The 16,345-nt window shown below is 41.9% G+C and overlaps 1 protein-coding gene across 1 annotated transcript in view; it reads left to right on the top strand.

Annotated features, from left to right (window-relative positions):
- Nucleotides 1-2,875: 2,875 nt before the first annotated feature.
- The window catches only part of LOC129766092 (uncharacterized), a 30,183-nt gene continuing 16,713 nt past the window's right edge, over nt 2,876-16,345 (top strand). The window contains exon 1 of the mRNA XM_055766551.1: nt 2,876-3,629. Coding sequence (XP_055622526.1) covers nt 3,323-3,629 — 307 coding nt within the window. The 5' untranslated portion in view covers nt 2,876-3,322. The remainder of the gene's footprint in view (nt 3,630-16,345) is intronic.

Raw genomic sequence — 16,345 nt, 5'->3', positions numbered from 1 at the left:
GATGCATGAACAAATTTGCTATAATGAATGAATGCGGCATTGAGTGGGGTTCATAACTTCGTTGTTATTTTTACTTTGAATATCAAAAGCAACAAATTGATATTTCTCACATTCGAAATGATATTCGTTCTGGCATTGATTTTGAGCCAAAATTCAAAAATAAAATAAAATTAGTCAGGCTGGATCATTTAGAGAACAAAAACGCCAGAGCTCGATGAAACGATCTTTGTAAGAAATCGCGCAGGATTTTGTTTGGCGAGACGGTAACAACGGCTTCGCGAACGACCCCTAAACACCGTATTGCAATTGAATAACAATTGCTCCTAGACTCGATGGTCAAATGGATTACAACATATCATAATCTTCTTGTTGCCTGCGTTGATTTGGAAGGACTTAAGCATCAGTACAATTCGCGACTACGAAGCTGAATTTGACAGCTTGTGTGCGTGAAGCGAATGTCAACAAAGAATTGCAAAAAGAATGTGATTTTTAAACGCACCGTTTTTAATGTTTTTTGCAGAAATTTTCGTAATGGTGAGTATGTATCGAAAGAACTATCCTCTAGGATGCTAGTTTAGTTATATCACATAAATTTACTGCAGGGGAAAACGTTTTCTTACTGCATCCAAAGGACACTGTCTTTACTTGTGAAAAAGTAAACAAACTTTCAGGATACTAAATTTTAATAAAAATTAATAGTTGTGTTTTTTTGAAAAATATTAGAGCACTGATTGAATAGAAGCCAGATCTTTGTATTTTAGGTATTTTATGAACACAAAGCGGATATTTTTATATCAAACTTCATTAATTCGTTTTACCTCTCTCGCAGGTTTTTTTTTTTCTTTATTATAGTGACTTTCAACACATTTCGGCTGGTTCGTCACTTTTACTTCCATTTTTGGAAGAATGTCGGGAGTGAGAATTGAACTCGTGATCTCTACGTGAGGGGTATGGATGTTACCACTACGCCAGATCGCCTCCACTCTCTCGCAGGTAGATTGACAGAGGGTGTACTTCAACGGCTTTTTTTCACTGCTAAATGACAATAAATTTTGGTTCGGAGCATCGAAACAGCTAAGAAAAACTATTTTTCAACAATTTCCACTAATTGTAAGATAAACACGGTTCAAGTTTTCGAGAAATCAGTATATTAATTGCAGAGAAAATATGCAACGGTTTGTTTACATATTTTTCACTCACACGCGAAACTTTCATAGGTGGCGATACCGTACCTTCGATGACGCGAATCCGACCTACATAAAAACCAGCCGCACACAGCTACCTCTCGTTAAAAGTAAACAACAGCTGATATTCATTTAGCTAAAATGAAATTCTGTTCTAGCATTCTGAATAATCAAGATGAAAATGACATTGGGTAGAAAAATTAACATCAAAACATATTGATGAACAAAAGTTCATTTGCTCATATTCACTGGTTGCTTGGATCTGTCATTTTGATTTTCGTTTGAAGTATATAGATTTTCGATGCAACCTAGCCCGAAAATATAAGTTTTTGAGCTAAACGAAGATGATTTTTTTCAACACTGGTTCTGCTAGTCAAGCCCTTTCATTTGATACCCATATTGATGGAGTTTTGAAAAATGTATATATTACGCAATTTTGTGGAGGCGGGCATTTTGGATTTGCGTTTCTCCTAAACAACTGTATTCTACTAGTCAAGCTCTTTCATTTGATACCCATATTGATAGGGTATAGGGAAAAATATATATATATATATGATGCCATTCAGTGGTGACGGCCATTTTGGATTTGCATTTTTCATAAATCACTGTATTCTACTAGTCAAGCCCTTTCCCATACTGATGAAGTTTTGATAGAATTTGTAATTCACCATTTTGTAACGGCTGCCATCTTGGATTTTCAAGATCATGAAATACGCAGTTTTATAGTGACTGCAGAGATATAGGTGTGTTCCAAATTTCAAATCAATCGGTCAACAGGAAAGGTGTCAAATTTATATTGATGTGGGACAGCGCTACAGACAAACATGTAACAAACATACAAACATGTTACAGGGCAAGCTAAATAAAACCGTTTAAAAATGCCTCGAACGTTACGGCGATTATGTAGAAAAATAGAAAATAAAACGTAGATTACGAAAATAACTTTTTTTCCTAACTTTATTTTTCCGCGATTTCTGAGGCACTGAAACTTATTATTTTAACGACCCTCGTATAGTCACAGAAACATGGCAATGTAAGCGACAGGTACTTTAATCCGTAAGGAGCACGCAACGGACCTGCTGAGAATAGAACATCGTTTCGTGACGCTAATTGAAACAGACGATTTAATCATTTCGAACTGATCTGGATTGTAGATCGGTCGCGGGGACACGCGACGGAATGTGTTACCGTTTATTGAACGACACACACGCTACTTCACAACACTGTTCGCCGTGCAACAGGTGTTTTTGGCTTAGTTTCCCGATAACCAACATTGGAGTGATTCATTTCTACTACCTGATGTAAGTTTGCCAATGATAGTTCCACTTCATCAACCCTAAGTCCTCAACCGGTGTAGGCGTTGGATCACTCAGTTTGCAGCACACACCTTGATTGAACAATCAATAATTGATAACAGCGATATCAACCACTCTTGACCGCTGACCCGATGTTCAGCAAGTGAGCTGGCACCGATGACAAATCGCCCCAGGACAAGATGTCGCTGCTTTCGGTGGAATACGTTTTTCATATTACAACGCTTGGTATCAGTATCGATAGCAGTTATCAATATATAACGACGATAACAACAAAATACGACAGTGAAAAATTTCCCAAAATCACCAACACTTGGGTTGATAAGACACAGTATCTATAGGTGCGGTTGGGAATGTCGATTCGCGCGCCGAATGCGTCAGTCAATCGAAAGTCACGGCGATGGATAGATGCGGGAGGTGAAATCTTTTTCGGTTAGTTCTTTGTTTTTTTTTTTTGAAGAAATCAGATAATTTTTCACGATGATGTCGCATGAGTAATCAGTGAGAATGTAATCACTGTTGAAAGGAATCAAATCCGAACTGACTCATCGTCCAGTATCCAGCTTCGTTTGATGTGGCACATCTGATCAGAATTTATCAGGTTGATTATCCACAGTTCAGCGAAAAGCTTCGAAGAATTAGTGAACCTTGTGTGTGATAAGATTCGGTACGCCGTAGAACTACGCCGCTTTGTACCGACCAGCAGTTCGAAAACGAGAACGAAAGTGTCCGATAAGTGTGATTGACAGAGTACGCAACGATTACAAAATTGAGGGCTGTGTTAGAGTGAACCAATTGGGGAGCAATAAATCGTGGAAAAACGGCATGAACACCGAAAAAAACATGCAACACTTGTCGATGCTGACGTCCGGCTGGAGCTACATTCCAGCGGGGCTGACATTTGGCTATCTGCTAGTGTTACCCCTCCAATCGCATGTGACCTTCGGCACTATCTTCCGGGAAACGCAGTTCTGGCCATACATCGTGGCCATTATCACGCTCATCATCTCGGTGGCGCTGACCAACGGTCTCAAGCTGAACCACCGCAAGTGCCAGTTCGTTCACTTGTACATCCAACTGGCGGCTATGGTGTTCTATCTCGTGGCTGGCCTAATCTTCCTGCTGGTGGAAGGTAAGTTTTTCCTCCGTCTGTGTGTGCTTGACACAAACACGAGGCAATTTTTTTATCTTATCGCAGAGGACACGAATATTTCCCGCTGATTGCTTGTTCTTCGTTGCTCGACGCTCTGCGGATGATTGTTTGGCGAAAAGAAATATTCGTTTCCCATCCAGCAGAACCCTCGCCCTATACGGGGGTGCAAAATCGATGGCGTTCCACCCGGTGAGGGTAGCAAAAGCGTGATACTGAGTCAACTCTCCGATCTTGCCTTCCGTAGCTTTTTGGTTCTGTGGCCCTGTTGACGTAAATTGACTTTGGTGCTCCTGTAACGGTTTACCGGGCGTACGATTCGGGTGTTTCCTTCATCGAAACCCTCTCCTCTGCAAGCGGGTTGATGAATGTGGAATGTGCATGCGATTTGTGATGGATGTGTGATATCCCCACGCGGTGCCAGATGCCTTCGCTAGCCTAATGAAATGAATGTTGTTTGTGTTCTATTGGATTACTTAGAGCACACTATTCATCGTGAGATTCTTGTATGGCTCGTTTTTCGAGGCAAAGCGTATCTTTTTGGAACGAAAATTCGGTGACTTAACACGTAACTGTCGCGCCTCGAATCGGAACGTGCAACTGCGTGATTTTCTCCTGGGATCACTTTGATCACAGCAATCAATAAAGCTTGTGTCAGTTAGAATTTGGTCGCATAAAGTAGAAGATTTTTCAGCATAAAAAAAGACGGGTGGGTAATGTCGGGGACATAACCGGAGTGACGTAGGACTATACAAAGGGGACAGCTTTTGTTAAATATACATTTTAAATATATTGTTTTATTTTCTTCTTCTCCTACGTGAATATCTACCTATCTACCTGAAAAATGGATTAGTTTACTGTTTACTCTTTATGAACATGTTGGTGGTTCTGAAAAGAACCTTTGGCGTTGTGTTTTTGCGTTTTTTTATGAAGGCTCACCACCTAGCCCCGTACATGGAATACATCTTTACATTGTCTTTGATCCCCATGTACGTCCATCACGACCATTTGTTTTAGAAAGCATTGAACTGTATTTCCTAAACTCTTTTTTGGAAGGTTTAATGGCCCTGAAAAGCGCCTTGTTTTATAGAATGGTTCCAATTTAGAAAACTTAGTACTCGTGGTTTTGAAAAAAACCATTTTCGAACGCCCTCGATGCCGCCTTGTTCTGGATTTGCCACCAAAGCAGTTTGTATAAAGAACAAACTTTTTTCTTCTGCTACCTGATGCCGTTTTGCGATTGCGTTTGCCACTCGCCACTCGCTGCAACTGCCTGTTGTCTTGATGTCCGCCGAACCGAATGTGTTCTGTTCCGAATGCGGGTTTTCTCATCGTCGCGAGCAGCTTTGCCAGCTAACTCGATCACTTCGGCGGCCGAAACTATATAACGGCGGCTAGGTGGACTGTTGCACTGGTACTAACGCGCTCGGCCTAGCTACACTTGCTGAGCAATTGGCGGAAACACCTACGGGGAACTGCACACCTGCACGGTTCGAGTGGGACTTTGCCTTTCCCTTAACTTGTCCTCCTTTGTTACGTCCACGATACCGATGCCGTACAACCACACGGGTTTACGGTTTGAAAGAAAATAAGATATTTTTTTGGGGTCCGCGTGTTTTATACTCTAGCGGTACACACTCACAGGATAGAGACAAATCGGCAGACTCAGCCAGAGGGGCGAGTCCAACGAGACGAACGAATGAGCGTTAAAAGGGAGCGATGGCAAAAAAATACATGATACTGATTTTAACCTCCGACCGAGAAGGTCGCTTTTATTTTCAGCTCAGCAGTTTGACGTTTTGGACAAGCGGACTAGGACGTCTCTCGTTGGCGAATTTTGAAGGAGCATCGTTTTGATTATTGCAGCGCGGCAGCAGAAGAAGAAGCAGATAGAAACGGCTAGTTTCGACCGTTAGGAGCGGGCGCTTGCCGGCAAACCGGAAAAGCGCGCGCTTTTGCGGCGTCACCGACGCCACGCCCCCTTTTTCCTTTGGGCAGTGGTGCCAGTTTTTCTTTTAGTACTGTAGTGATTTTTAACATAAACAAAAAACTAAAAAAAAACACGCATTACGGACGGTGAAGTGACTGAAGAAAACAATATCAAAAGTTTATTCCCCTAAATTGTTCGCGATTATTTGTGGTTTTTGTAAGAGCTCTATAAAGAAAAAGTGACAGAGTGTTTTTCTAGATAATATCCCAAAGTGAAAAGCCCTCATAAGTGTTCTCTCTTTTAAATAATAAAACGATCTGTCGGCAATATCTAGGGGGTAGCCGACAACAGCATGGCTTCCAGTAGCTCCGGACCTCCGGGAGGCTGGGCTACAAATTTGTACGAGGGTAAACCTACCCAACGTACTGCTCCAAGGTGGGCCGACCCACTGAACGGCATCCAATCCTAAATCAACGTAAATGCGTTGTTACTTGCCGTGATGTAATTGACATCAAAGAATCCGAACTGGTGACAGAGCTTTCCGATCAAGGTGTGATCGATGTCAAGCGCATCACCAGGAAGAAGAACAACATTGTTGTGCCAACTGCCACTCTTATTTTGACGATTCGTGGAACTGTTGTTCCCGAGTTCATTAATTTTGGATTTATTCGGGCTGGGACTAGAAATTTCTATCCCAATCCAATGCAATGCTTTAAGTGCTACAAATTTGGACATACTAGCAAACGATGCAAACGCGAGAACCCGCTTTGCCGAAATTGTGGACAGGAACATCCAGAACAATGGATGGAATTAAAACCTGAAACGCTTCAGCATTTTGCTTGAATTGCCAAGAGGACCATTCCTCTTCGAATAGGAAATGCCCCGTATGGCAAACCGAGAACAACATCACAAAAATAAGAATCGACTATGGTATCTCCTACAAAGAGGCGAAAGAAAAATACAACGGTCAAAATAATGGACCAACTTTTGCAAGTGTTCTGCAAGACAGACTCTCCAACTTGCAAAAACCAACACCCAGCTGCAACTGCGCCTCGGCCGCTTCGGCCTCTTCTAGCCGCAAAAGCACTCCCCCAATTGACACTACAATCGATACTTCTATGACAGAGTCGACAACCGACAGCTCAACAACGGAATCCGAAACCGAATCAGTCATTTCAATGGACACTTCTGATGTTCCAAACAAAAATAAAAATAATCGGAAAATGGCGAAAGGATCATCTTCTGATTCAGATCAAAAATCCGAAGATGAAATCCAAAATAACAAGGACAAGAAAAGAACAAAAAACGAACAAAGAACTACACCACCAACAAATAACAACACAACACCAACAAAAAACAACAACAACACACATCAAACAAAAAACAACAATAACAACAACAGCAACGCACACTCAACAAAAAACAACACACACACAACAAACACTCCAAAGACTTCTACACCAAACAAAAACGACACCAACACCTCAAAGAAAGCTTCTCTTTCCAAGGGTAAAGGACCATCGAACTAATTCTCCTTGAATAGTTCAAACATACACACATTTAAGACTTAGGAATTAGAGTCAAAAACACCAACACATTCACTCCAACACAGAAATTCGGGATACAATGGAACATCAGAAGTATCCGACGAAATATTCTAGAATTGAAAATGCTTATTTCGAACTCTAATCCCACAGTCATAGCCCTTCAAGAAACTATGACACCAAACAATTTCAATAAACACTTCATCTCAAAATATATCACATATTTCAAAGAGGGTCCCAACCCCTCAAAAAACGGAGTTGCAATCGCAATCAAAGATGGCACTCCACATGATCTTCTTCCCATTACCACTGATCTTCAGGCAGTGGTAGTGCGCATTAAACACCCCTTTCCAATCACCGTCGTTAGCATCTACATCACTTATGATTCCGATCCGAACACTCTACGCGGCCAACTGGACCATCTGTTCGCCCAACTTCCCGCCCCAATCATGCTTATGGGTGATTTCAACGCCCACTCATACGCCTGGGGAGGTGCATACCTCGATCGAAAAGGATCCATCATTGAGGATTTCATATCCGATCATTCTCTTCTCCTTCTTAACAACGGCCAACACACCAGAATCCATTATTCTGGTACTACTTCAGCCATCGATCTCACTATAGTATCAGACAAACTATCTTCAAAACTTTCTTGGAACATCCACGATGATACTTGCGGAAGCGATCATTTTCCAATCTTCACTTCCTTCGGCCAAACTTCTCCAGAGTTTTCAACAAGGCCAAGATGGAAATTTGAATACGCTGACTGGGCTGGCTATCAGTTTGACATTGAAAACCGCCTCTCCGCTAAACGAGATTGGACAGCCAAGGAATTCTCCAAAGTTGTCCTAGAAGTTGCAATGGTGCACATCCCCAGAACCAGTGGCATCCCTGGCAGGAAATGTGTCCCATGGTGGTCGCCTGAGCTGAAGGCAGCGATCAAAGGTCGACGTAAGGCCCTACGCAAATTAAGAAAGGCCCATCCGGACAGCCCACTGAGACCCACTCTGCTTGCAGAGTTCCAAAGGGCTCGCAAAGAAGCTAAGACTGCTATCAACACAGCCAAGCACAACAGTTGGGTTAAATTCGTCAGCGAAATTAATCCCAACGCGTCAACAAAGGAGTTATGGAGTAAGATTGGCAGGCTTCATGGAAAGAAAAGAAGCAAAGAATATAATCTTCTAATTAACGGTCAATACACCAATGACCGGAAAATCATCGCCGAGGCGTTTGGAGATTTCTTTGCTTCCGCCTCCTCCAATCAAAACTACGACCAAACCTTTCTAACCCACAAAACGGAATGCGAAAGAATTCCCATCGATTTTCATACCGATGTGGAATTTGACTTCAACAAAAACCTCTCCCTCAAAGAGCTCGATTGGGTACTGAACAAAGTCAAACAAGGATCCACAGGACCTGATGACATCAGCTACCCTATGCTTAAGAATCTACCCCATCTCGGGAAAAAAGCACTTCTGAAGCTCCTCAACAAAGTCTGGGACAGTGGAACCCTCCCCAGTTGCTGGAAAGAGGGTTTAATGATCTGTATCCCGAAACCAGACATGAACAATCATCTTCTTGACAATTTCCGCCCCATCACTCTCCTAAGTTGTGTTGGGAAAGTCTTGGAAAAAATGATCAATCGACGCTTAACGACTTTTCTAGAGTCAAATAAGCTGATTGATCCCAGACAATTCGCCTTCCGTGCGGGAAAAGGTACAGAAGATTGCCTTGTAGCAATCGAAAAAATCCTAGACGACGCAACTGAAAAATTACACCACATTGATATTGTTTCCCTGGATTTATCCAAGGCCTTCGATCGGGCATGGAGGTACCCAGTGCTGAAAAGCCTTTTCGACTGGGGGATTCGTGGAAGATTAGGTCTCTTCGTTAAAAGTTTTCTAGAAAACCGGTCTTTCAAAACCGTTATTAACAACCACCAATCTTCTCTAAAAATCCCAGAAAACGGCTTCCCACAAGGCTCAGCACTTTCACCAACCCTCTTCAACATTGCCATGCAATCTCTATTCGAGATTATCCCGGACCATATAAAGATCATAGTCTATGCAGATGACATCACTCTTATCTCTACGAGCTGCTTCGGCTTAATTCAGAGAAAGAGGCTTCAAAAAACCTTAGACTCCATCCAAAACTGGGCTCTAAAAACAGGTTTTAAAATTTCCCCGGAGAAATCCAAACACATACATATCGGAAAAGCTCTCAGAAGGAGAACCTATCTTCAGCTCAACAAAATCCCGATCCCTACAATGAGGACATTGAAAATACTAGGGGTTACTTTCGACAAGAAACTCAACTTCCTATCACATTCCCAAAAGACCAAAATAGCCACCAGAAAGAAATTGAACATCATCAAGGCTATCGCAGGCAACCTAGCCTCTGGCCATAGAAAGACGCTGCTAAATGTTGTAAATGTTTGGTTGGTCCCACAAATCCTTTACGGAATAGGCATCTTCAGCCGTGGAGGGGACAGGGTGTTAAACACCATTCAACCAATTTACAATAAAGCAATTCGGCTCGCAATTGGCGCTTTTCCCACCAGTCCTACTCTTGCTGTAATGGCAGAAAGTGGGCAACTTCCCTTCACCCACCTGGTAACAAAAGCCATCACTAATAAAGCCATCCGTCACTTGTCACTCCCCGAAAGCGACCACAATGTCCCATTAATACATAGGGCTAAAACATGGTTCAAAAATCTCACGAACAAAGATCTTCCCGATATATGTGAACGTTCATCTGCGACGGGAAGAAATTGGAACGTCAAACCGCCGAACATTAACCTTGAACTTCTCAAGGCAGTTCGGGCGGGAGACCCTTCTCCAAAAGTCAAAGCCTGCTTCAATAACCTCGTTGCATCCAATTTTCAAATTAATCACCAGGTATACACAGATGGTTCAGTCAGTGCCGATGGAGTTGGATGTGGAATCTTTGAGAGTAGATACACTGGTAGCTTTTCTCTTCCACCGCAATGCTCCATCTTCAGTGCGGAAGCTTTCGCCCTTTTAATAGCTACCCAAGAATGCACCCATGATTTTCTTCCTACCACAATATTCTCCGACTCAGCTAGCTGTCTCCATAATCTTCTGAGTGGAAACAGCAAACACCCATGGATTAAGCAAACAGAAGAGGCTGCTTCAAATAAAAACATCTCCTTCTGCTGGGTTCCTGGTCACTCAGGAATACGCGGAAACACAGCCGCCGACATACTGGCCGGCAAGGGCAGCAAAATAGAACCCCCAGACATGCCCTGTCCTCCATCTGCCATTGTCCGCTGGGTAAAACAGCAAGTCCGTGAAAGTTGGGACATAGGTTGGATAAACAGCCGTCCCACTCATCTTCATAAAATTAAAAATTCCACTCTCCCTTGGGAGGACCGTCTCAATAGTAGGGAAAGGCAAGTCCTTACCCGTCTTCGAATTGGGCACACTAACTTCACCCACTCACACTTGTTCTGCAGAGCCGAAAAACCCCAATGTGCTTGCAACGAAGCTCTGGTTTCCGTTAGCCATCTTTTACTTGAATGTCAAAATACCAAAGATGCTCGAGTCCGACACAACATAGGTCAGAGTCTCCGAGATATCCTCAGTAGAGACGAGACCCAAGAAACCAATTTAATTGCGTTTCTGAAAGAAACCGACTTCTTTGGTAAAATCTAAATCGAAATACTAAATACCTTGGAAAGTGCTTATTAAAGTTCGCCACTTCACAGTCATGTATGCGTGTTTATGTGTGTATACACATGTATGTACGGGTCGGAAGGAAGGAATTCATACATGTATATACACGCATTCAATAATAATAAATAACAAATAATATAATATATACTTTCATACCCACATCTATCTTCTATCCATTACATTATACTTTAATCAACTTCCTATTCCTACAGCCACACTCACCAAGGAGGATAAATTCATTAAATAAACCTCTCCATTTTTCAGCTCTACTATATACCATTAAATTCAAAACCACTATATTTTATTATCTATTCAAACTGTATTTCATTTCATTTCACCCCAACCCACACCCACTCCTCCCCACTTTCCTTCCCATACCACTCCCACCCCCTTCCACTCCACTAATCCCACCCAAATCCTTTCCACTCCTTTCCTTCCTATCCTCCTGAGAGGGGCCGTTTTGTTTTTTGGCTTTGGAACACGCCTTTCGCTAGGTCACTTGTGCTTCGTTACTGCTTTGGTCCTCGGATCAGTAAATTTTTACTTTTCTTTACAGCATATATTAAATATCTTATGAAGCATAGGATCCCTTCCTACCTTCTTCTTTAACCGAGAGTCGAGCGGACGGATCTGATGAGTGATTTTGTTGGTTTCCCTTTCGTCAGTCCCCTCTGGGCTGGTTTTATTGTGGCTCTTCACTGGGCTAGAGGCGAATGAACTGCAAAGTTTAAAGCCTCTTAAAAACAAAGAAAGAAGAAGAAGAAAAATACATTCATTACGATTTGTTCGCTCGTTGGATTCACATGCAGGCTAAAAAGGGTCCTTTTCAGGATCACAAAATTATCTTCAATCTAAAGAGTTTATTGTTTTGTTATCTCTCGATATCCCCATCTTGTTCGGCTAAACCTTTCTGTTTAGCGATTGCGTTTGCCGCAGCTTTCACAGTTGGAAAATTTCTTCCCATCCAGTTTTGTGACATATTGTACAGTAAATTATATTCAATGCGACGTGCCGAAGCGCCACTCAGTGTCGCATTGGAGGCGATTTTAACCTGTAATTGAACATTTGCGATGACAGTGGTACAGTGTCGACTTTCAATGTGGGGTCATAATTTGGATCTCTATGTTTACAAAAATGTCCAACTAAATAAGTCGCATTACATGTCCGTCCAATTAGCTAAATGTCGAACTAATTGTAAATTACTGTACTTTCAATCTGGAAACAATTTAAGAATTGGTTAAAATTGAAAAATCAGGAAAGTCCCCAACTATCAATAAGCTCAGAACAACTGCCAAATTCACATACTCATCAGATCCTGGCAAACAAATTATGAAAACATCAATTTGTGTTTTATTATTATTTTGGATAATGTTTTAGAAAGCATTGAACTGTATTTCCTAAACTCTTTTTTGGAAGGTTTATTGGCCCTGAAAAGCGCCTTGTTTTATGGAATGGTTCCAATTTAGAAAACTTAGTACTCGTGGTTTTGAAAAAAAAAACCATTTCGAACGCCCTCGATGCCGCCTTGTTCTGGATTTGCCACCAAAGCAGTTTGTATAAAGAACAAACTTTTTTCTTCTGCTACCTGATGCCGTTTTGCGATTGCGTTTGCCACTCGCCACTCGCTGCAACTGCCTGTTGTCTTGATGTCCGCCGAACCGAATGTGTTCTGTTCCGAATGCGGGTTTTCTCATCGTCGCGAGCAGCTTTGCCAGCTAACTCGATCACTTCGGCGGCCGAAACTATATAACGCCGGCTAGGTGGATTGGTGCACTGGTACTAACGCGCTCGGCCTAGCTACCCTTGCGGGAAACTCCAGACCAACACGGTTCGAGCGGGATTTTGCCTTTCCCTTCACTTTTCCTCCTTTGCCATGTCCAGACATGGCTGCTTGGATTGGTTTGTTGATGTGTTGTGATGCGAACCGATGTGGTGTACGGTTTGAATGAGAATGATCGTTACGGCAGCGGAGCGGGGATTTTTAAGCTGACTGGCTGGCTCGAGAATTACGCATGTGTGAGACTGCGACCAATGTTTCGTTCATATTTTTTCTTTTTCCTTTCCAATCGTGCTTCTTTGTATTTCGCTGCTGCTCTGGTTGCCCGTTTTGGTCGGTACGATTTGAGGAGCACAAAATGGACCAATCAAAAATGGGCACATAGTACATTTGGATAATGCTTGATATTTCACAATTATTCAATTATTTATCTCAAGAAAAATGAAATGTTATTCGTTATGATAGATGCGTAGATATATTTCCTATTAATTGATGCAAAAACCTTTGCGATCTATTGAGAAATGCTCGAGTTATAAGCGTTCCAAATCTTGCATTTTTTCCTACTTGTTCAGTGCCTAGATTTCCATTTCACCCCCTATATCTTCCGGTTAGACGTAGTCCTACGTCAATAACGTACAGAAAGGGGAAGGATGTCATTTTGTAGGTTTTTTTTATGAACTTTAAAGGAGAAAAACATGAAAATTATTTGTCAACTGTTTGGATGAATTTTCGAACTTATCGTGTGATACCACCTATCATTTTCTGCACAGTACTGCTGATAACCGTATTTGCTGTCTTGTTCCACCACTTTTGCATTTTAACTGTTTTTTGATGGTTCTGCCACATTTCTCCAGTTTGCCCAAAAATCCCTCGAAGGGAGGTAAACCCGAACAATTTGGTGGAATGACACTTTTTTCAATGAAATCGATCTTGTTCTCCCTATACCACTTGACGACATCCCGGCTGTAATGGTTTCTTGCCAAGCCAGGCCAAAACTTCACTAGACTTGTGTATGATCGAATAAATGGCATAATCCTGGTCTGAAGACACTCCTTCTTGTAAACTTTTCCATTTATTGTTGCCCCAGTGCTGAAAACCATTGACTTATCTCCAAAACTACAGATCCCTTGCCAAATCATTACGGGCAAATTTATCTGCGTAAACAAATTTGAACCGACCCACAACACCCCCTTCACGCTTGGAATTGTAAAATTTGTTGCCGGCTGTTTGTCGGAAACCCATTTTTACGTATGTTTCATCGTCCATCAAAATGCACCCACTGTACTTGGTCAACACTTGCTCATACAGCTTCCTTGCGCGGGTTTTGACAACCAGGTTTTGTTTCAGCGTCTTGTTGGGGTGTTTGCTGGCTTAATGCGATTTCAGGCCTCCCTATATACAAATTCCCCGAACTGTAGGGGAAAAGAGGGGAATTTGGACCACCTAAGCAAATCGCCTAATATTTCCAAACCAATATGGTCTAAATCAAAAATGTCACATTGTATACTGAGCTACATTTGTTTTCTCTCAATCAATAATGTTTAATCATTATATCAAGTTTCAAACTGCCGATTATATCATAAAATAAAAGAGATTATTTTTGGACACTAAAATTTGATGCGGGGTGATTTGGTCCAGTGTGTGTTTCATCGAAAAAAAACATACTTATGTTTATGTGAAGTATTTTGGGATAATGTTACAATCAGTAACAGTGTTTTGGGATCGATACCAGGTGTCTTGGCCAGATTCCAGAGCAGAAAAATTGGATTCACACCATCTCTAATTCTGCATGGATCTTTTCACTGTTGTTCGAGCATTTTCACACACTTTCGCTGTTGGTCAAAGAAAATCCGTTTATGATGGCCTGAGTTGCTCTTTCAAGCTCCTCCTTCTTCCAACGTTGTCTGCCCATTCTATTTTTGTAATTCCGTGACATCTGGAATCAATTTGATCAAAGAGAAGCCTCAAACCTGTAGGACCAATTCACCCCACAAAAACGTGTCCATGTCACCCCACACAACATGCAAAAATTAAAATGCAATTAATTTCATTTATTGTTATCAAACTTACACTTTCGCTGCATCAAATTGTTCCTCTTCTGTAGACGAACAGAACTTTACTGCACAATACACGAAAAGTTTGTTTAATCAGCGGGAAAAACCTTAAAACCAAGATCGGAAAACTCACATTGCTTGACAATCAAAGTGCTTGTTGTGTTCATGCTACCGTTTCCTTCCACCTGTCGAATTTTACCAAAGTTTTTTTACGTTAGTTACATACGGATCAATAATGAAAGAAAACGACATTATAAAAAATCCAAGTTGAGCCGTACTTTTTAAGATAAAGGGGTGGTCCAACTCACCCCGTGTTACCCTACTGTGACTTGCATCGAACTTTTTCGCCAAATCCCGCAAGGAGAGCCTAGGATTGTTGTGAACTGCTAAAATCCCCTTTGCTCGTAGATTTCCACCACTACGCCTGCTTGGTTTCACCCGATCCAATGTAAGGGTCTCCCGGTAACGTTTGAGTACGATATTTACAATTGATTTTAGAAATTTCAGAAATTTTGCGATCTTTCCTCCTGACCACGTCGGGTTCTCAACGTGAGTCGCTACTGAATAAACAAACCATCCGGATCAAAACGCTGTCGAGAGTTTCTCGATGTGACAACTAGAGGCGCTGCATGAATAAACATAAGCGACCGTTGGATATCTCATTTGTTCGATTCTTTATGAACTTCTAAACAGCGATTTTTGACGTAGGACTACGTCTAACCGGAAGATATAGGGGGTGAAATGGAAATCTAGGCACTGAACAAGTAGGAAAAAATGCAAGATTTGGAACGCTTATAACTCGAGCATTTCTCAATAGATCGCAAAGGTTTTTGCATCAATTGATAGGAAATATATCTACGCATCTATCATAACGAATAACATTTCATTTTTCTTGAGATAAATAATTAAATAATTGTGAAATATCAAGCATTGTCAAAATGCACTATGTGCCCATTTTTGATTGGTCCATTTTGTGCTCCTCAAATCGTACCGACCAAAACGGGCAACCAGAGCAGCAGCGAAATAGAATGAAGCACGATTGGAAAGGAAAAAGAAAAAAATGAACGAAACATTGGTCGCAGTCTCACACATGCGTAATTCTCGAGCCAGCCAGTCAGCTTAAAAATCCCCGCTCCGCTGCCGCAACGATCATTCTCATTCAAACCGTACACCACATCGGTTCGCATCACAACACATCAACAAACCAACCCAAGCAGCCATGTCTGGACATGGCAAAGGAGGAAAAGTGAAGGGAAAGGCAAAATCCCGCTCGAACCGTGTTGATCTGGAGTTCCCCGCAAGGGTAGCTAGGCCGAGCGCGTTAGTATCAGTGCATCAGTCCACCTAGCCGGCGTTATATAGTTTCGGCCGCCGAAGTGATCGAGTTAGCTGGCAAAGCTGCTCGCGACGATAAGAAAACCCGCATTCGGAACAGAACACATTCGGTTCGGCGGACATCAAGACAACAGGCAGTTGCAGCGAGTGGCGAGTGGCAAACGCAATCGCAAAACGGCATCAGGTAGCAGAAGAAAAAAGTTTGTTCTTTATACAAACTGCTTTGGTGGCAAATCCAGAACAAGGCGGCATCGAGGGCGTTCGAAATGGTTTTTTTTCAAAACCACGAGTACAAAGTTTTCTAAATTGGAACCATTCCATAAAACAAGGCGCTTTTCAGGGCCATTAAACCTTCCAAAAAAG

The sequence above is a fragment of the Toxorhynchites rutilus genome, chromosome 1 (assembly GCF_029784135.1).
Source record: "Toxorhynchites rutilus septentrionalis strain SRP chromosome 1, ASM2978413v1, whole genome shotgun sequence".
NCBI lineage: Eukaryota > Metazoa > Arthropoda > Insecta > Diptera > Culicidae > Toxorhynchites > Toxorhynchites rutilus.
Note: the sequence above shows the minus strand (reverse complement) of the source record. Positions and strands in the feature narration are given on the sequence as shown.